This window comes from Candoia aspera, chromosome 12 (assembly GCF_035149785.1).
Source record: "Candoia aspera isolate rCanAsp1 chromosome 12, rCanAsp1.hap2, whole genome shotgun sequence".
Lineage (NCBI taxonomy): Eukaryota > Metazoa > Chordata > Lepidosauria > Squamata > Boidae > Candoia > Candoia aspera.
Window position 1 is genome coordinate 12,250,264 of NC_086164.1, and position 21,475 is coordinate 12,271,738.

The following is a 21,475-nucleotide window of genomic DNA, read 5'->3' on the forward strand; positions in this document are numbered from 1 at the left end:
GCATTCAACTTGATAGAAAAGAAAAGGAGTTGAAAATTAATGTTTCAGAGAAAGAATATAATAATGAATCTCCAAGTTTTTCGTAGGTGGGTTGTATGGTGATGCATGAGTGCCCTGCCTCTCATTATTTCATCATCTCCTCAGCAGATTGCAGGTATCAAACAACTGCACACAAAAGGGTGGAATCTCCTCCTATGCACAGCTTACGGCTGGGTGTTCTTCCATTGGTGGAAACTTAACTCATTCTGCTTCCTTGATTTCAAGCCACCTCTCCTGATTCCTTAGAGAGGTTTGATCCCTATGTTGCCTTGGCTGTTTTGTCACCCCCTCTCCTCTCTCACAAATAGCAGCAACTCATCTTGGGATGGAGGGGAATCTTGATGCAAGTACTATTCACATGTGAACAGCTAAAGTTATGCGAGAGGCAGATGGTGATTGAGTGATGTTCTTTGAGCACTCCTTTAAGCCAGAAGGAAATGAGGACAGCGTGTGGAAGTGTCTTCTGAGGAAGAGGTAGGTAGAAAGAAGATGTTTTTGCAGGAGAAGAAAATGCTCAGGAAACTGGAGCAAAATTTTGGTGCAGCGTTGCTTCATACTCACAAAGGCCTGTGGTCCGGCTTCTCTTCAGAATCAGACCTCTGCTGGATCCAACTCTTGTCTCCTTTCAGAGTTGTCCGTACTTTCATTTGGGTAATAATCCGTTTCCGGTCTTCCTCACTGGGTCGGATGACGCCATCTAAAAATGGATCAAGAAGAAGTTGGAAGTCCCAAAGAACAGGGAGTCCAATGAGTGTTAGATGAACTTAGAAAGCACGGACAGAAAAATCTTCTCTGGGACCTTCTCATCCTACACAGGTCTGGTTTTGACCAGATCATTCAGGAGGAAAAGTGGCTTTAAAGGTCACAAAGTAGCTTTTTTGGAAAAAAAGAAACTTTACTGGCACAATTGCTGAAATCACATACATCACGGAAAATCCACTAGACCCTGATGGGCCAATTTTCCGCTAGCCGAACGCATTCTATGAAACTGTAATTCATTTAAATTTTAGACACTATCACTTTTTTCTAATTTCAGGTATTATATTTTATATAATTTTAGTGAAATAATTATAAATTACTTTATAATTTAAATATAGACTGCATCAACTTCACTCATAGATGTTAGGTTGTTTTATAAATGTATTTTAACTTTGTCTTAAATTTTATTTTGTTTATTATCTATTAAGATAGATTGATATATATTCACTGATCACTCTGCTTGTACTGGTTTATGACCATAATAAATTGAATTGATTGATTACATACATCAGAAAGGTTCAGGCTAGCTCAGAAAGTCTCAACAAACACAATTTGAATACATTACAATTGTTAACTGAGAAAGTGCTTATAATCTGTCTTGGGTATAACCTGTATCTGCACAACCACCCAGTCTTCCCCTTCTTTCCTCCTGCCTCACCCCAATTTAAATCCAACATAATTTAAATCCTACAGTGGTTTAGCTGTTCTGTGTATCTGATGCAGTGAGCTATAGCTCACAAAAGTTTATGCCTTTTAATAAAACGTGTTCGTCTTGAAAGCGCTACCAGACTTCTTCTGACTTACAGTATCTCTATTTGTTTTGTCTGATTTCTGGACTTCAACAGTAATAAAGTTTTGTTGTCATTTATAGTTTACCCTGTAACGTAACTCCAAGTTATCCCAGTACTTCAGGTTTAGCGGAAGGGCATCATACCATTTGGCTTGAAGCATCCCACAATATTCATTTACCTTTCATGGCGCCAAGAGACAGCATGGTTCACACTGGTTTTCTCGCAATATAGTTTCCAGAGTTTGGCACAAAGATGTACCTAGGAGGGAGGAATGAAGGCCAGATGATTCCTGTGAAAGCAGCAGAAGGCACTCAGGCATTCCTCAGTTTTCCTTTATGCTTCAAGAAAGCCATATACACTGGAACTTGGTTCTTGTACGTAACTGCAGCATTGTATGCACACAGATGGAAAGATTTGGCACAACCCACCATGGAGGAATGGTTGGTGAAGGTGACGGAACTTGCCAAGATGGCTACATTGACTTCTTTGATTAGAAAAAAAGACAATTATTTATGTTTATTGCTGACTGGAAACCCCTTACTGACTTTTTGAATAAAACCCCGAACATATGATGTATGTTTTGAGGATTAGACAGGATAGATTATAGAAAGAAGGGAGTTACGTTGTAATTATAGAGCCAAAGGTAAATTTTTAACTGTACAGCAGGTCCCCAGTTTAAGAACGTCCTGGTTTACAGACAACTCCTAGGTAAGAACAGACTGCCATAAAGACTATTATATTAAAAATTCGAGTTAAGTACGTTTCAGGTTAAATAAACAATACTAATTTGTGTATTATTATGTTTAAGTTGTTTTAGTGTATTTGGAAGTGTTTCTTAAGTGTTTTATATGCATAGAAAGGTAAAATACATACTATATACAAAGACAAACATTTGACTGACTTATTGATGCTAAATAACTGTTCCAACTTATATACAAATTTGACTCAAGGACAGACTTAGGAACAGAACTTGTCCTTAAACTGGGGACCTGCTGTACTTATAACTGCTGTAAAGAAGATCAGAATCTACTTCTTTGTATCTTTTTTCTTTCTTTTCTATTTTTCTTTTACTTTTTTTTCCCTTTCTTGCACCTTTAGCTTTCTCTTTTATTTTTTCTTTTCTTTTTCTTACCCCATGTGTCAGTCTCCTGTGCTGTAAGTGCTAATCTTGCAGGCTTACCATCCAACTCTTGTTTACTAGTGAAATATGATAGGAGGAAACTATCACCAAAGAGCTGGGTTGGGATTGCATCATGATTCATGCTTGGAAAAATTGAGCATTGGCAAGGACTGGTTGTTGTTGCCCAAAGCCATGGCTGAAGAAAACCGCCAACATGCCCAGCTTTGCATAAATCTGCCAAGCCAGAAATTCAGGTGTAGCCTGAATGTTTGGGATGAGCCTTCAAATGAGAGGCAGGTGGTGATGGCTTAGAGTTGTGGAGGAAAAGCTTGGCTCTCAAGTCTCCAGTCAAGAGATGTGAATCTAGATCTGCAATGGGATGAAGGGAAGGTTGCTCATGTTGTGGAGCAGAGGACACCCCTGATCAACAGTGACAAAATTTTTCACACATAAGGCCTGAAACTCTAGTTGGATTCACTCATCATGCTAAGCCACAGCATGATATGCTTAGGTTTGAGTTAACATGAAAGTGGACTCAGCTGTTGTGACTGATGACCCACAGTTCGTGGCTTACAAATCTAGCCAACTGTGGCTTGTTCTACAAAGAAACCACAACTTAAGGCAGTGTGAACCCATCACTACATTCCACTGCTCATGACTTCAGATGCCTTTTCCATGTTTCCTTTATTTATTTACTTATTTGTCATATTTTTATTACCACCCATCTCCCCCACTCAGGGGACTCTGGGTGGTTCACAATAAAACTTTACTTAACCAACATTCTGTCATCTATTATTATTATTTGCTCTCTTAGTTTTTTTCCCCCTCTAAGTATTCCTGCATGCCTCCAAGTTCCTTCACATCTGTGGATATCTCCCATCTTGTGCACGGACACTGTTAATGCTACATAAAAATCAACTCTTGGAGAACTCAGAACTGAGATCCCCAATTATATAAATTGGGGTTGCAACAGAATGTTGCAGGGCAGCATTCTCTGCTCCCTCCATTCTTCCCTGTGAACCAGCCAGCCTTCTGGGGGCACTCAGCAAGCTCAGTCCTTTCCAGGCTCCTTGCATTTATTTTCTCTCCCCGTTTTATTGTCCAACCTCATTAAACAATTGAATTCTATGTGATTAGCAAGAGAAACACACCAGAGTCCAGAGTTGTACATGAACAGACAGCTATATAGAATGAATGGATGGATGGATGGATGGATGGATGGATGAACAGATGAATGAATGAACGAATGAATTAATTAATTTAATGAATAAATGAATGAACAAAAGAATGAATAAACAAATGAATTAATGAATGAATTAATGTAATGAATTAATGAATTAATAAAGTGAGTCACGTGGGACTGGAGAATCCTGTTCAGTATGTTTGAAGAGTGGCATATGCATTTTCAGAATAAAATAATAAATACGGACAAGCTCTCACTACTGTTCCCAAGGCCATTTAAAAACTGCTTCCCAGCATGGCCTCTTCCATTCCTTTTTCCTGTGGTCCATCCTCCCTAAAGGACACCCAACAAGCTGTAGCTATATTTTGAACCTGGGGAGTTCTCCCCCTTTTCTTAGTGCATTGACTTTAGCCTGCTGGCACTCCCCCACCCCCAACAGAATGATACTAATTCTGAACCTGAAGCAGCTCATCCCTTCTGCTGGTGGTGAAACTGGGAAGGGAGTGAAGATTTCATAGCAGATTCTTCACCTCTCCCCGCAACCCTGACCCTAATTTTCCAAGACCCTGGGTGGAATCCTGCAGCTTCTCAGGAGATTATTTCCAGAGCAATTGCAGTTCAGCCCTTTAAGCAAATGGACGCAGCAATGCTTAGTATGAAGACTTAAGGCGGATCAGCCCTTTCCAGTTGGCCTATCATCAAGATAGGGCGCTCATGACTTCCTGAGTGCAAAAAGGGTTGACTTCCTCTTCCTCCCACTTCTAGCCCATCGTAAACGTGCTCACTCCCTGTGTTTTCCAGCTTTTATTCTAAATTGCTGTTTTCCAACCTGAAGCATCAAGCCTTCAGAATGGATGACCTCTTCCAGTTCTAGTAGCAAGCCCCATCTCTGACTGGCTGCAGTGCCTGGCATGTCCCCTTCCTTCTAGCAGACAGTCATTCTCTGTGAACTGCCTCACCCTGAGCAACTGATGAGATGTTCACCACTGGTCAGCAGTTGCCCTTTTTCATAATCTTGCAGTTGGCTCAGCGATGGCCCATTCAGTCAATGAGCCCTAGTATCCTAAAAGGTCAAGCTCCATTCAAGCCTTACATCTCCCAGTGGGCACCCTTTTAGTTTCTGCCCAGGCTGGGTGAAGCATGTTCTCAGTAGGGGGCATAGGGAATGGCCTTGAAGGACAGGAGGAAGAACCACTACCAAGAAAACAGTCAGATAAGAGGGCCTTGAGCCCAGGCCAAGAAAATAACTTGAGAAAACATCTCAGACAAGCCCCTCCCTAGTTCACATGAAGATAAAGTGAGGGAAGGGTGAAATACATTCAGACTTGCAAGTTTCTGTTACTATAGCTTTACAATAAAAGTAGTACTTACCTATATGGCATTGGTGTCATAGTCTGATCTACCTTGTGGGGCTGACATTCTCCTGCTCACAAGCTTCCCTGTCCTTTATTTCTAAAACTTCTTTAAATTGCAATGTAGGTACATGGCCACTGAGTTTCTATTATGCTGAACTATCAGTTCTTGTTTGCTACAAAGCTTCCATGGACCTACAGAGGAATGCAGGGATGAAATGACAACCTGTCCCCATCTTGCTTTGATTACTGTAGCATCAGAGCTATGACAGTACCATCAGGGAAATAAAGAAAGGATCTGGGTTAAATTCAAACAAGATAATGTGGGAAGGGGAAAGGGGAGGGGGGTTGAAGGCATCCATGTGTGCAAACATCTGGCAGAGAAGGCATGGGGACCAGTGAGCAGGGAAACATCCCTAAGAGGAAAATGCAGGCGTTGGTAGACTGGTCCACACAGGAACATGGATGGGAAGGGCAAGGAGTGGAGGAACGACCAATCAAGTCTTTTGGTGGCCGTAATCCAGAGGGAGCATCATCCGGCCCCATTGCCATCCCACTGCAACCCAGACTGGACTTTCTGAAGTTGACTTAAGAAAAGCTGGAAGCACCATGGAAGACAAACAGCCTTGGCTACAGCACAAAGTTAGTCTTAGGGGCATGACAAACACACCACTCTTCATGGAGGATGCTTTGGAGGGTGTGCCCAGACAGACTCCATTTCTGGCATTTCGTACTTCACTGCTACGAGAACACACATATTTCAGAGAACTGGGTGGGGACAGAAACCACGCAGGGCCAGCGTCCTTAGTGAAAGAGACAGTTCAGAATCAAGGTGTGTGTCTGGGAGCTGAAAAGGAACTTCTTTTTCTTGTTGGTGTATCTGTCAACACCACTTCCTGGTAACAAGACTGTCACATAAAGGGAAAAAGATGCCATTGTTATAAGGAAGTAGGCTAACACAAAAGTATAGTAGAGGGTGAAATATAGGGCCATTTTCAAAATTTGGAAATCCTCAGTCACTCCTCAATCAGAAAGTATAAACATGGGGAACAAAGCAGAAAAAAAATTCTTAGGCATAGATAGCAACTCCTTTCGTATGGTGGAGCCATGAGCAAATGCCCAGGGATACCAGCTCCAGCTAAACGGGGACCATTAAAGAGATTGTGGCCTTGTCTAAACCCTGATCGTCAAGGTCCTAAATGATATTCTATATTTAGGGAAACTAAATCCAACTGCTGTGTTCACGTAAGATGCTATGGCCAAACAACCAACCTCACTGGCTTCATTTAATGGCTTGGTTTCTCTAGCACGCTAAGATAATCACTAGATTCATATAACCTACTAAATTATTCCACCCCATTTTAGCCTAATGTATTGCATTATGCAAACCAGTCAAGGTGTAAACGGTATTTTACTTTAGTGCTGAGGCAGTAACATTTCTTTTATTCTTTCTGTCCACAAGAAGCCTAGTTGTAATTGTCTCTTCCGGATTCTGACATATGCACTAAGCCAAAGTTTCTTTAGTTATGATTTCTTGGGGGAAAAAAACAATAGAATTGGCTGGTTTTACCTGTAATGCTAGTTTTTCCCTCCCTGGTGCCCTCCAGATTGGTTGGATGGCAACTTCTATAATGTCTACCCAGCCATTCTGGCCACTGAGAATTCTGGTTCTAGTTAGCATCAACATTTGGAGACACCAGGCTGGGAAAGTTTCTATAGACTATGTTGATCAAACCACAATAGCTCACTAAGTCAAAATGTAACAAACCATATAATGGCTTCATACAATGAAAGAACTCTGCCTATGACTCTGCAGGGACACAGTGAAGCTTGCCCTCACTAAAAATAAGATATACTAGCAATGTGAAGTTTTAATAATGACTGTGAATTCAGAGGGGGGGAATATAAATATTAAAGATAAAAAATTCAATTTCTTTACATTATAAGATGTTGCTATCAATGACTCCAGAAATTGAATAGGGCAGGAGTAATATTAACCTGTAGTCTAATATTCATTAGGATGCCTAAACCCTCCACTTTCAAACTCAGGGGTGCCTTAACCAAGTTGGCATGAAAACATCTAGCTCCAACTCACAGCCCATATCTCCTGTACTGGAGTACATCAAACCCTGTAGAAGATCTGATTAAAACTGGATCTGCCCACTCATTTCTTCTCTTGGCTTCTACTCCTATTTTTGAGCTGGGAAATGTCAACAAGGTACATTTTTTCCCTCTCTCTTAAGCGGCTGAATTGGGAGCAGAAAGTTCTACCCGCTCTGATCAGCACTCGGGGACTTTGTTGACTGCAGGCAATTCACCTGCTACTCTTAAACTCCCACTCAGAGCTGAAAGTAGGTAGATCTAACAACTACTAATATCAACCGACCAGCATACCAAGAAGATGTTTGTTTTTTCCATGGAGGGGATTAGATTTTATCAATTGATACTTGGATAGGAAATTACCAGGAAATCCCAACAATGAAGGCTAAATTGGGAGGTCAAAAAAAGCTGCCTGCAGCAAGGCTATCTGTATTAGGGATAAGAAACCTACATGGATGTGTCCTTCTGGTCCCCAGGAGCTGAGCTCAAGAGGATCTATGGATAGGTTGGATGGAGGTGCCAACAAGAGCTTTTTAAGCAGGTGAAGAATGAAGTCTAGCGCAGCTTTGCAACTCATACAATTTCTTTTCAGCATTATCAGAATAGAGAGCACTCATTCCTGCAAAAAACTAGACTTCAGCTCCCTATTTTATTAATGCCATTCTTATTAATATTACAGCTTATTAATATTTCCATCCTGAGAATGATCAAGGCACTTCAGAATATGACAATGCAGAGAAAACAAAGCAAATAAGAACAAGAATGTCTAAAGTGCAAATGTTAGTACCATCCTTAAAAATTAAAGATCCAGCTAGGGGAAGAATGCATCAGTTTAAGCCCCAGAAGGGGATTTTGTTGGGGGACCCTGATCTGCCAGTGACAACTGTGTATTTTGCTTTAAAAAATGTGAATATGGTGGAGGACCTGCACTCTATCCTTCACCAAAGGTCATAGGGAAGTTGTCCACCTTCTCCTCTACAAGCAACTTTCTTCAACCTATAGTCCAAATGCATTGGATTACAACCCCGCTCATCTACAGCCAGCCTAGCCATTGCTGATGGGAAATGAGGCTCCAGATGGTAAAGAGCCACCTAACAATGCTGTGCTTGGGCCAACAAGCAGCAAAATACTGCATTTCTTGAACATTTCTTCCCTAAGGGGCACCACACAAGATATGTTGGGACTTCAACTCCCAGAATTTCTGAACACAGCAGTAACGTCCCACCCACCTCCATCTCTGAACATCCTATTATTCAAGGCTAATTGCAAATTTCCGTAAGGAAAAAGCACCAGCAGATCCACTCCCAGGGTGAAAAGCTATCTTGCAAAATATACAGAAACCTGAGAATATTCAAAAATATCTGATCTGCAGAACGAAACACCTAATCAGCAACTTTCCATAAAAAACAAACCCTACCCAGAAATACTCAAAACAGCAGTAAACCAACTGGAGAATCAGCCCTAATTCTCTGTCTTCTCTTTGTAAGCAGTGTTTGAAAAACTGGAAATTACAGGGCGTTGAATGTACTTTCTCCCTGGAGGGATATATCTTTCTTCTTTGAACAAGAGCCCTATTTTCTCCAAGCTAGATTTCAGCCGTAGTGATTCGAAAACAGGTTACTCACTTCTATCTCTAGCTGCAAACCTGGGCCCTTGAATTCCAGCATTAAATCTCATTGGTTTTGCAGTCAAAATTAAAGATAGACCCAGCTGCTTGTTAATAACAAGAATGAGACGGATTTTTCTTACTTCCAAAATCAGTGGTGCCATCTTGGAGTCACTCTATCCCACGCGCCTACTTGCACTTGGACATTTTGTCATCCAGTTCCTTCTTTAAACCGCTCCCTACCTCTCAATCTTACAAGTAGAACTACAACCCTAAGTAGATCCTCATGTCATTGCAGCTTTTGTACAGGAGAATCCACTGGTTTTCTTGGCTATCCCTGAATGCTTATCCTGCTATTCCACAACACAATACTGGAAATATTGGAGGTTCACCAAGACTAAAATGCCAGTTGCAGTGTGCTACTTGGAAAAAGTAGACATCTGAATGAGAACATGTCTACGTTGTGTGTACACACACACACACACAGGGTGCCCCTTCTTTGTGGTTGTAGGAAAATCCTCCAAGCCCAACTGATAAAGATTCCATCTTTTCTTCTAATAAAGATTCGTATCTCCAGGTGCAGCATTCCAGTTTTAGGAACCCAGAGAGGTTATTTCCCCACTAATGACTTACAGTATAGTCTCACCCGATCCAGCCAACCACCGTGCCAAAATAAGTGATGTGGCCAGTGGTGGTGAGACCATGCTATGAAGATACTTTAAGTCACTAGTGGAAGATGGCCTTTGAAAGATGCAGTTCTTCCAACTTATGAAAAGATGGTTGCATTGGTTTATTGACAACAAAATAATTCCAAGTAGTCATGGAAGAAAGAGATGAGTGATAGGCCTACATGCACATCAATCTTGAGGAGGGGGATGGAAACAGTAGTCCAGCATCTTTGGGATGAAGAGACAGAAGTTCAGGCATAAGCTTATTGTAGGTGTTTTACAACTGGTAAACTTCCTGCCCATACTAACACCTTCTGATGTGCCTCACCCCACTGCAGCTAAAAGCAATTATTGTCGTTACTTACAATTAATTCTAAATTGTTATTCAACAGATTCTTCTACTGAACAAGGAAGGAGGCCCTGTGGCTGCCTCAACCTGCACAGCAGGTTAAGGAAGTTTCTCTACCGTTGGATCATCAGAATGTCTCTAAATTTATTCATAAAACTATTAAGAGAAGATGTACTGTACATTGACCTTTTCACTCAGTTTCAATTTCTGTCTCAATGGGGTGATTTTCAGATTACATCATACTTATATTTCTGGTATCCAGCTTACTAGGAATAAGCTTCTATACTCTTAAGGGCTGATTTATCTTAGGAGATATTTGACTACAAAACATTAAACCCAAGTTAACAAGACAAAGCAGTTGTATTACATAACATACTTTGGGCCAAGAAATAAATTATGCCAGGGACTTATATGAGGCCTGGTTCCTACAACCCACTGAACTACAAATACCCCATTTTAGCTCGGTCTAGCATGTTGTACAAGCTCACCAAAAATTGACTTGAAACCCAGAATTCATGAGAAATAATTGCACATGATTGATAACAAGGACAGGAAGAGGGCAAGGCTGCAATTCCAGGTTAGACATTAACATAACTACATCTGTTCAGTGCTTCCTATTTCATTCCAAAAAGGTCCTTTGAAGATGCGGAGATATGAATGTAGCACAGTGCTGGGAAAAGATGCAGCTGCTTTAAAGAGCTGCAGACTGGGGAAACACTCATGCCCCCATGCATTCTATAGCACACTTTTGAAATTGATTCCAAAACATTGCACAACCAAACTAACTAGTAGTTATTCCTTTAGGTTCAGTATTTAATATATATTTTTGTCAGATTAGAAGAAAACAGTCAAAAGGTTTAGAAAGTTTTAAATATCCCTTCTTTTGTCTTATAGGAAGGGTAAAAGCCCTAATATTACAAATGCTGAATTCATGGTTGATAATGATGCATTCTATGTTTTGTGACTTGATATATTATCTGTAAGAGTCATGTGCTTCAGATTTTGATCCTATATGTATTCCCAGGTTTTCCTTCATCCTCCTGGCTAGCCTTCATAATGATAGAGTACTGTAACTCATATTGTCTATGGCAGCCTTCTTCAATCCAGGGTCCCCCAGAATTACTTATTTATTGGACTTGAATTGAAACAAACAGCTGTCCTAGTTGCTTCTGAAAGCTATCAAATCTGGTGGCCACATCTACACTATAACAACATCGCAACCTTGAATATATCTAGGAACAGTGTAAATGAATGACGGAGATATGGTATATGCTAATTTGGCCAATCAAATCAATTTGGCACAAAGGTCACATTTGGGTTGGCCTGAACAGAAGTAGTAGTTAAGAGCACAGCAATCCACTCTAGAATTGGTGAACCATCCCGTTTACAGAAATAGAAGGATGTATGGAAATACTACAGTTGGGAGAGATGGGGATTACAAGATGGAGCATTACGCCCATAAGATGCTCATGGTCACACTGCTCATTGGGAAGTAACCCCTCCACTATCCCTTAGTAAAGGTAAAGGTTTCCCTTGACATTAAGTCCAGTCGTGTCCAACTCTAGGGGCGGTGCTCATCTCTGTTTCAAAGCCGAAGAGCCGGCGTTTGTCCGTAGACACTTCCTCCGTGGTCATGTGGCCAGCATGACTACACGGAACGCCGTTACCTGCCCGCCGAAGCGGTACCTATTAATCTACTCACATTTGCATGTTTTCGAACTGCTAGGTTGGCAGGAGCTGGGACTAGCAACGGGAGCTCACCCTGTCATGCGGATTCGAACCGCCGACCTTCCGATCGGCAAGCTCAGCAGCTCAGCGGTTTAACCCGCAGCACCACCATCCCTTACATTCACACAAACAGAAGGTCCATAAGTCAATAGCAGAGCCTACACTTTGCATTCATAAAGATCCTGATTCAGTTCCACTGAAGAGAATTGGAGAGCAGAGTCAAGGAAGTGCCTTACTCAAGACTTGCAACTCCACCATTAATTGTACTTGGCAGTGCTGAACTAAAGGAACCATTGATCTGAATCATGCATGTCCTGAGCCCGTGTATCATGATGAGCCATGACTTGTTTGACTTTGACATAGTGAATTGTCTGAATCCATGGCTTGGATTAGGAAAACATGGCTTAAGGCTTAGCATGTGGGTCGGAAAACATGGCTTAAGGCTTAACATGTTGCATAAAGTCAAACCAAATCATGGTTTGCTGCAGTATCAACCCCCAGGGAATATACAAGGGAGCTGTGTGAAAGAGGATAGGTTGTAGGTTCAGAACTCATGTGTGGAGCACCTGGCATGGTTTGCATACAGGAAGGACTAGAGTCAGGCCCCTACAATAGAGCCTGGGAATGTACAGGCCTCCAGACATTGCTCAACTGCAGCCATCATTCCTCTTGACTCAGACTTAGAGCTGCAGTTGAGCAATGTCTAAGGTCACTGATTCCTCACCACAATAGCAGGATTGGAGGATTTTCTCTCCACCTGGCCCTCCAAACACCTACTTACTCATTACAGATTTGCTTGGACTTCACTGACCAATGTACCACAGCATTCAGGTGTACTTTGGCTCATCATTCAAATCCCCGTTCAGTTGGACCACTTGAATCATTTTGCAAGATCAGTCTGAGGAATAGTTTCAACCTGGATATTAAGGAAAACTGGCGTTGAATCAAGTCACCAATCTGAAACTCGGCATGGCTCTCATGCCCAAATATTGCGTTTGTCTGAGGTAGGTTGGTTCCAGCAAAACAGAGGTCTCTTTTTTTTCCTTGCTAAGGTAATACCTTTCTTTGGCCTGCACACCCTGGAAAAAGCTATTTCTATATTCTTTCTCCTGTACAGATGCTGAAGGAAGAGACTGAAATGAGATAGAGCAATGAATCTACTTGTAAAGGATTTTAAATCACATTCATTTCCTCACTGTCTTCCTGGCTGCAGGGACTACTCCACACAGAAGTGAAAGAGGGTCAACACGTTACACGTAACACATTAATTAATATGTCTGAACTGACTCAGATCGCACAGCCTGTTAAGCCAAAGCCTACGGTTTACAAATGATAGTGCCTGGGTTTGTGCAAAACACTAAACCCAGTTCCAGTCATTGCTTCTATAATACACCACAGTTGGCATGCTAAGATATAAACTATAATTTGTAACCACAGCTGCTAGATTCAGACATTGTACTGGGTGAAGATCAAGGAATATTATGACTTTGTTCAACAACTTCTTTATGACTTGTCAGAACTTTGATCCATCTGTCTCAAATACTAAATACACCAACCTTCCCAGCCTTGGTGTCCCCATCTGTCCTTGCTGCTGATGGTCATGACAGACAAGTTTTTAACCCCTCTAGCCAATGTGCCCAGTGCCTGGGGAGGAGGTAGATGGTTGACTTGGTCTGATATACACTGAGGGCACACCCCTGGGAACAACTGAGCTACCCTTGTCTTAAGATTTTGGCCCAGCAGCTTTTCCCAGATCAGTCTGGACCAGAAATTCTAGCTGGAACCTTTTGGATACAAGGGCACTATTACTCAGCAATAACATTTCCCCACAAACTTCCCTTGAAAAGAAATGAGGTACTGAGTTATGCTTAATTGGCTTTCTGTAACAAGTGGAGCTTTCACAGAAAATGTACAGCCTTAGCTTGGTTAACCATCTTTAGGTAAAGGTAAAATCTCTTTTAAGAGATTCTAGAGTTTTCAAGGACACATCCATGAGGCCTTCTGGGCAACAGTATAGAAGTAGTTCATCATTCCCTTCTACCCATTTGTTTTTTCAACCACCTGGTTGAAATACTACAGCCCTGGTATTTCCTGATACTCTCCCAAGTATTAACTCAATCCAACTCTAGTTTGTTTGACAACAGTTATGGTTGGCCGTCTAGCTGGGCACACAATTCTTACCAATCCTAAACTGCAGCCTAGTGATGGTCTTTGTTAATGAATGGGGAGAAGGAGAATGTGAATTCTCTTAATGCTAGAGGAATATTGAAGGCAACATAAAGTAGACCAAGTTCTTAGCTGCCTAATACAACATGGCGTGATACCACCAGACCTTCACAGGTTGCCAAGATGACAATCAAAGCAATGTCATATTGGATTTGTGGTCAGCTGAAAACTGGGGTCAGTGAGAAGACTACTTTGTATCATCTGAGAAGCAGACTCTTCTTTCTGCAAATGTTCGCTCCATTCAAAACAGGACAGGACCTGAGCAAAACAAACTTCATGGGCAAAAAGCCACTGGGTGGGGCAGATGCTGTAAAAGTCCACCACTCCCTCCCAAATACAACTTGTAGGGAAGTGGAACTTGTTCTACTGATGTCCCCAACACTAAACTGTCATGCAACTAAGGCAGGGCTGAATGCAGAAACACAACCCACTTGATAGTCATCACTATGCATTCTTCTACTGAAAAATGATGTAGGAGAGGTGATATCATGAACCATCTCTATACTGACTGCCAGTTACAGAAGCTTGTAGCTCAACACATCTGGTGGACACCAAGCTGGGGAAGAGTAGAAGAACAAGGAACTCCATCATCACAACCTCAATCCACTGCAAAGTTCACTGGGAGACCTTGCAACCATCCCACATTCTTGCTGGCTCCCTCTTAACCTACCTCACAGGGCTGCTGCAAAAATAAAATTAGGAGACAAACAGAAGGAAGAGAGAACCACTAGGCCAAGGTCATGTAATAACTAAGCATTGTGGGAGTTTTGTTTGGTTTAATTTCTGCTTGTGGTGCAGTTAGCAAAAACCCAGGAGTCACATCCAGAAATAATTAGTGAATGCCTTATAAGGAGGAGTTTCTTACAGTAGAAAAGATTTGGCACAAAACTGTCACACCAGTTACTTTAAAAATTAGCATTCTCTTCATGTGGTTACTGAGAACAGCTCGCATTCCTCAGCTCTCTGACAGATGTTCTCCAAGCATGGGCAGAGTATGAAGCTGCCAGGCAGAGGAGGGAGGACACCCAGCTGAGAAAACAGTGCCAAGCTCTGCCTACCCACAGGGCTACATATTTTTTTTAGCACAGAAACTCTTTTTACCAAGAGCTGCCCAAGTGACAGAAATCCAAAAGGGCAAAGCAGAACCAAGGAAAGGCCAATCCGACTGTTAGCTTTGGAGAATCAATCCGTTTTTGGCAGAGCTGTGAGACACAGATTCCACCCCACCCCATGGGTGGGAAGAATCACTGGGTTAGAGGAAAAGAAAATTGAGTCCACATCTGAACCTCTTGAGCAAATAAGCTAGCTTGCACCGACAAATGTAAATACAGATCAGAGTTACTGGCACAAAATGTAGACGTGCACAAAAGCAATGGGAATTTTAGGTAAGGCAAACCAGCCCTGGCGTTTCAGGGTTCCGAACTCTGGGCATTTTCCTTGCTATCCTTAAACAGCAAAAAGGGGGCAAAGATGGCTGATCCACTCCAAATCACCAGAGACTGACCTTGATCTAAACTCTGCCCACTTTAGGCTATGACGAGTGTATAGCAGCCTTGGGACCTCAGCTTGAAAAGCCGTAACTTTTCCGGAACTCGCTTGCCTACCTCAAAAGACCATTGTAAACACTATACAGGACATGCTGAGCACCAGAAAAAAAAGTACTGGAGTACAGCACTGGTCAGCAAAGATTAGAGACAGATAGATAAAGAGATAGAGAGAAAGACATAGTGAGATAGATAGATGATGGATAGATGATATATTCTTGTAATAAATCAATCCTTTCTTTTCATGCATCGTACATACATAAGATCAAATCACCATAACTCATTACTTCATTGATACATTGTGAGAAAATAGAGAACAATTGAGATTGTTGTAAAGGAATTTTTTTTAAAAAGAGCGGGGGAGGGTGTGGGGGGCTGCTAAGCAAGGTTTCTTGCTCCTCATCATCCCAAGCCAGGCTCCCCTCTTCTGGAATGAAAGCCTAAAAGGTTCAGGGCAGAAGGGAGCCTTTAACTCTAGGTGAGACTACAGAAGAAGCAGGCTCCCTTCTCCCGTCCCAAAAACAAGGGTTATTGCCAGACAGAACCAAAGGAGACTTACTTACTCTGACAGTTGCCCAGGAGCAGCACCGGGGACGTCCTTCTCCAGAGATACCTTAAACCATGCAACAGCCTCCGTCCACGTGAGCGATTTGCAGGGAGTGCAGTGTGTGGGCAAAGCAGATGAGATCGCAGGTTGGGGCCCAGCCTTGTTATGGGTGGGAGAGCTGACAAACTGGGAGGGTGCTTCTACCCTGCAGGGCATCAAACAGGTTCCTACATCCCAGGCACAGGAGACAGAGAGAGCGAGCGAGTTCCCCCTCCCTCCCTGCTTCAGCCAGGAATTGCCTCTCCCTTCCACATTCTTTGCATTCTCTGCCCTGTGTCACTGGAGACGTCCTGGGCCAGAAGAGAAAAAGAAAGCGAGTTGTAGCCAAAGTTTTGGCCGGGGGAGGGCTGGCAGGTGAGGTTCTTAGCGATGCAGGAAGAAACCAACCCCCGCAAGCATCCGACGTGCTGAGAAGAGTCACTTCTCGCCTCTTGCCCAGTGCAGCAGAACTGCCCAGCAGTTACAACCCTTACCATGCCAAAAATTCCTCTGTATTTTCAGCCTGCCCGTCCTCACTCGGTTGGATGAAAACAGGTCTGTTTTTGAAGCATCTGATAAAGGAGGAGGAGTAGAAGACGTTCCCCCGGACGTTGTGGGGATCTTGCACTTACTACAGTACAAGGAGCCAAGGGCTACGTGTGAATATCTTCGGAGCGTTTCCTCCTATAGTCATCACTTCAGTGTTCTGCCCTCTCCCTGGCTTCCACTGCACCCCAAGGAAAGATTAATGCCATGTTCCTCAACCTTGGCCATTGGAAGATGTGTGGACTTCAACTCCCAGAATTCCCCAGCCAACATGGCTGGCTGGGGAATTCTGGGAGTTGAAGTCCACAATCTTCTAGTGGCCAAGGTTGAGAAACACGGCATTAATATGAGCTTTTCCCCCAGTAGCCAGCACGCTGGTTGAGTCCTGTAATCCAGCATCGCTGGGAAATCAGAGCTGCCGTGAGCAAACTTCTCTTCTTTGCTTTAAGGCTTTGCTTCAACTATCCAGAGGGGAGGAGAAAGAGAAGACGTTTATAAAGGCATCAATCACTTTTTGTGCTTTCCTTAGCAACCTTCACATATTCGCCTTTCGGAGCCTCCTTCTCCCAGGAAGGCCTTCAAACACCCTTCCTAATCACAAACCTGTTCTCTTTCATAACTGGCCGATTGGCAAAGTTCTGAAGATGTCACAGGAATATTCAGAGGTAGCATTTTTCTTATTTTGTAGTAATAAAAATGCATTCTGAATGGCTTTTCTCAAAGGTACACATTTTCTCTTTTATGAAGCACTAGTTCTTGCCATTTAAAGGTCTGTGGACATTTATTAACAATGAATGATCTAAAATGGGGTAGGGTGGATGGGATTCCCGTTTGCAATGCTTTATGTTTGCTTTGTGGTTTGGATCGCCATCTCATAATTATTTTGTGGTTATTTTGCATTTGTTTTTATGTTTTGCTATTGTTGTGAGCCACCCAGAGTGGCTGGAGCCAGGCAGCATGCAAACTGAATGAATGTAAATTATTTACATTTATGAATATATTATGAATATATAATATATTTATGAATATAAATCTCCCAGTTATCTAAATACAGTACTTTAAACTTGACAGTAGGAATCACCACAATATTCTAATGTCCCTCTTTTGGGAGAGATGGGCAGTAGCAAAATTTGAATAATAAAATAAATAATAAAATGAAATAAATTCTTCCTCCCAGCAGGGGGAATGACATTGAAAGCCAAGGAAATCAAACGGGTTTTTATATGTCTCTCCGACAGTTTCCTCATAATTGTGAATGGGTTGTTGTTTATTCGTTCAGTCGCTTCCGACTCTTCGTGACTTCATGGACCAGCCCACGCCAGAGCTTCCTGTTGGTCATCAACATCCCCAGCTCCCCCAGGGACGAGTCCGTCACCTCTAGAATATCATCCATCCACCTTGCCCTTGGTCGGCCCCTCTTCCTTTTGCCTTCCACTCTCCCTAGCATCAGCATCTTCTCCAGGGTGAATGGGAGAGACAATATAATTCTCTTTTCAAGGTTAATATTAAACACAAGAAAAGTCTAGGAAGTCAGGCAAGTTCCATAATTTCATCAAAAGCTTGGGCACCATTTTCTGTTCTTTAACACTGAATTCCAACAGCAAATCCAGAGCCAAGTTATCTAATTTGGAAATATCCTTAATGCTTCATCACAAAATGAGACAGAGTTAAGAGAGTTTGCTTGGGGATTTTTCTTGGGGGGGGTGGGGACAAAGACACTCATTTTGAGATCTGGTTCCTCTTGGAACAAAGTATACTCTTTGCCCCCAAACTATGCCAGCAAATTTCAGTGCTTTTAAAATGACATCAGTCTATTTCGCTATTTTGAATCTTTCAACATCCATGAAGATTTCACCAAGAGAATTATGCAACATCTTTCACCAACTTTAATATACCTCTTAAGTCTGCTCAGCATTTTGACACCTCAGCAGGATTACTGTTCAACTAGTGTTAGTCACTTGGAAGGCTACAGGCATTTTTAAATTCTGCAGACAGTTAGAGTCTTTCTAATGTTGTTAAGGCCAGTGGGCAAAACAAATCAAGGCACATCAGTTTTAGTATTTTAATTTAAAACATTGTGCTAAGGTCACAAATACAGTCTAAAAGATGCTGAAAATTAATAAGGGAATGAGATATGATGAAACAAGAATATTCCATTTGGCTGCACTCACGGAAGCATTCATAGGTTGGCTTGCCTAAGGCCATCCTTTGCCAATCATACACTGACCTACCTTGTAAAATTGCTTTAAGAATCACAAGACTATGCAAACGGAATGCATTAGACTAGTGTTTCTCAATCTTGTCAGCTTGAAGAGGTGTAGACTTCAACTCCCAAAATTCCTCAGCCAGCATGCTGGCTGGGGAATTCTGGGAGTTGAAGTCCACACCTCTCCAAGTTGCCAAGGTTGAAGAACACTGCATTAGACGTTCAAATAATAGTATGCCTAAGATATTGCATAAGGAATGCATTGGCCACAGCCATGCCGCGTTGCTCACAATTCTCCGTCCAATTTCTGGGTGGGGGAAAAAAAATAGGAGCATGACTTCTCTGCGTCTCTCCAAGAGAAGGAGAAATTCTCCAGTGATTTCTCAAAGGCAAAACTTCCCCTTGACGATGACTACAGCTTGGCTACTGAAAAAGTTTCCTTGGAGGAAGTACATTCTTGTCTGGAATTTTATGGGAAGCACAAGAAGCCAGGGAAGCTGCAGACTACGGAGAGATGGCTGCCCAATGAAAGATGGGAGGTTTTCACACATCCCTTGGTTGCCTTGTCCCTAATACCACCCTTACTGGGGGCAACCAGCACCAGCAGTTCAGGGTGCTGGTTACCACCTATACAGCCTTTCATTTCTTTATTTCAAATTTCACCACAGCCCATCTCCCCCCCCCCCCCACCGAGGGACTGTGGGCATGCAACCAGGTTATTCTCTGATTGTTTCTGATCATCCCACTACATCCAGCAGAATGGATGTGCTCCTGATCCTGTTGATGAAAGTGTGGCACCTGGCCTGATCCAGGAAGCATGCCTTCTCTGTCCCAGCACTTGCCCTTTGGAACACCGTACCCCCAGGTTTTGCTTGGTCTTCACCCTGCTGGCATTTCATGATTCCTTGAAGATTTGGATGTTCCTCAGGCTTGGGGACCAGAGATTGGGTGACCCCATCAAGAGATTCTCTTAATACAACCTGTTGATCTTGATTGGCCCAGATTGTCCTCAGGTGCCATTATGTGATAATTACTTTTTGCTTCTGTTCGTCTTAATCCTGTTGGCCACCCTAAGGCACAATTGTAATATGGGCGACTCTATAAATTGATAAAATAAATAAAAAAATAAGCAAGCACACACACACCACGCTCCAGAATTTCTTTTTTGAATGCATTGTCAAAAGCAAATTCTCTTTTGTCAAATTGAATGAGAAGTTGTACAAAAATGCAAGAAAATTCTCCAGCCTGGCACTAAAGTACAGCTTCTCAAACCCTAAAATATCCACAAAGATCCTATGGTAAATTCACCGAGTTGAGCTTGACTCCTAGTGAATGCACGGCCACATCCGTGTGAATGAATGAACATTTCTTCCAGCCTTTTGTCAATCAAGTTATGTCCGCAGTTTTCTACTCAACAACATGGAAGTGGTTTTCCATCGTTCTTCTTCCGGGATGTTGCTCAAATTCCAAATTGTGCTTACCATCTGGAACACCTTCAGGGTCTCCCACTCAAGTTTTAACCTGGTCTAACCCTCCTTAGCTTCTGAGCTTGGGCCAATCACCCTGATGCTACTTGCTGAGATGCAGGTATAGATAGCAGTGCATGAAGAGCAGGGTACAACCTACTTATATCAAGTTGCCTTCTGAGAGGTGCAATCATGGTGGATGGAGGGACCAATTCAGCACTGCATTACTTGCCCCTTCCAAATATATCCTCCAGTACCCTTTTCCTGCCTCCTGCCCACCCACATCATTGTACCTCACTTGGGATAGTTGGATATGCTTACTATGGACCCCAAACTAGGTGTGTGATGATGGAAGTTTCATCCTCTGACCTTGTCCCTTGCCTTTTTCAAAGAGCGAGTTAAGCAACACTGAGGGACAATTCCCACTGACAGAGGGATATTATGCATTCTTCATAACAAAAGCCAAGCCTCATCTGAACCCTTTCTGCATAAGGGCGAGCCAACAATTGAGCATTACAAGGGCTGAGTCATCAGAGAGGGCGGAAAGGAATTCCATGCGACACAAAGCTCGTCACCCCTCTTGCCCCATTTTTGCTCTCCTTTTGACGGGTTATTACTTAAATTTATTGGCCGCCCAACTCCAGTGGACTCCGGTTATCAGCTTAAGCATGAAACTTCAAGGCTTAGAGGGATCTCAAGGCTGGGAGATATTTCTTCAGGTTTGGTTACTTCCAGCAATTTCCTGAAAATTGAAATGTTTCCTCCCAAAGTCAGTTGTACCTCCAGCTTGGGCCAGATGGGCTTCCCATGCAAAGAAACAAAACAACTGCCCTAAAATTGTTTTAGAGCTCTGGCCCATCCACTTTGGATAAATGGCTGTTTCTGCATCAGGTTCTCAAGTACCCTGATGCAGCAGGTTCATTGGGACAGCAAATCCCATAAAGGATCAGTCATTCCACCCCACCACCCAGAAGTAAAATTGACATAGATTTTGTCAATTTCACCCCTTCAAAAGAAAATTAACTGTACCAGGAATGTGAAGGTTCGTTAATAAAGTTATTGTTGTTATATTATATTCTATGAAGGACCAGCAGCCTCAAACCCCAATGCAACAGTATCTGAATTTTAAATACATTTTTAAATGTGCTATCAATTTAAGCATTTCACTCCCATGTTTCTGCCAAGTAATTGTGCACAGGACAGTTA

General features: G+C 42.4%; 1 protein-coding gene across 1 annotated transcript in view; it reads right to left on the reverse strand.

The window, feature by feature from the left end:
• Nucleotides 1-1,840, reverse strand: part of ZNF185 (zinc finger protein 185 with LIM domain) — a 28,023-nt gene extending 26,183 nt beyond the window's left edge. The window contains exons 1-2 of the mRNA XM_063313521.1: nucleotides 1,768-1,840; nucleotides 601-736 (exon numbers count right to left, since the gene is read on the reverse strand). Coding sequence (XP_063169591.1) covers nucleotides 601-736; nucleotides 1,768-1,792 — 161 coding nt within the window. The 5' untranslated portion in view covers nucleotides 1,793-1,840. The remainder of the gene's footprint in view (nucleotides 1-600; nucleotides 737-1,767) is intronic.
• Between the last annotated feature and the right edge of the window lie 19,635 nt (nucleotides 1,841-21,475).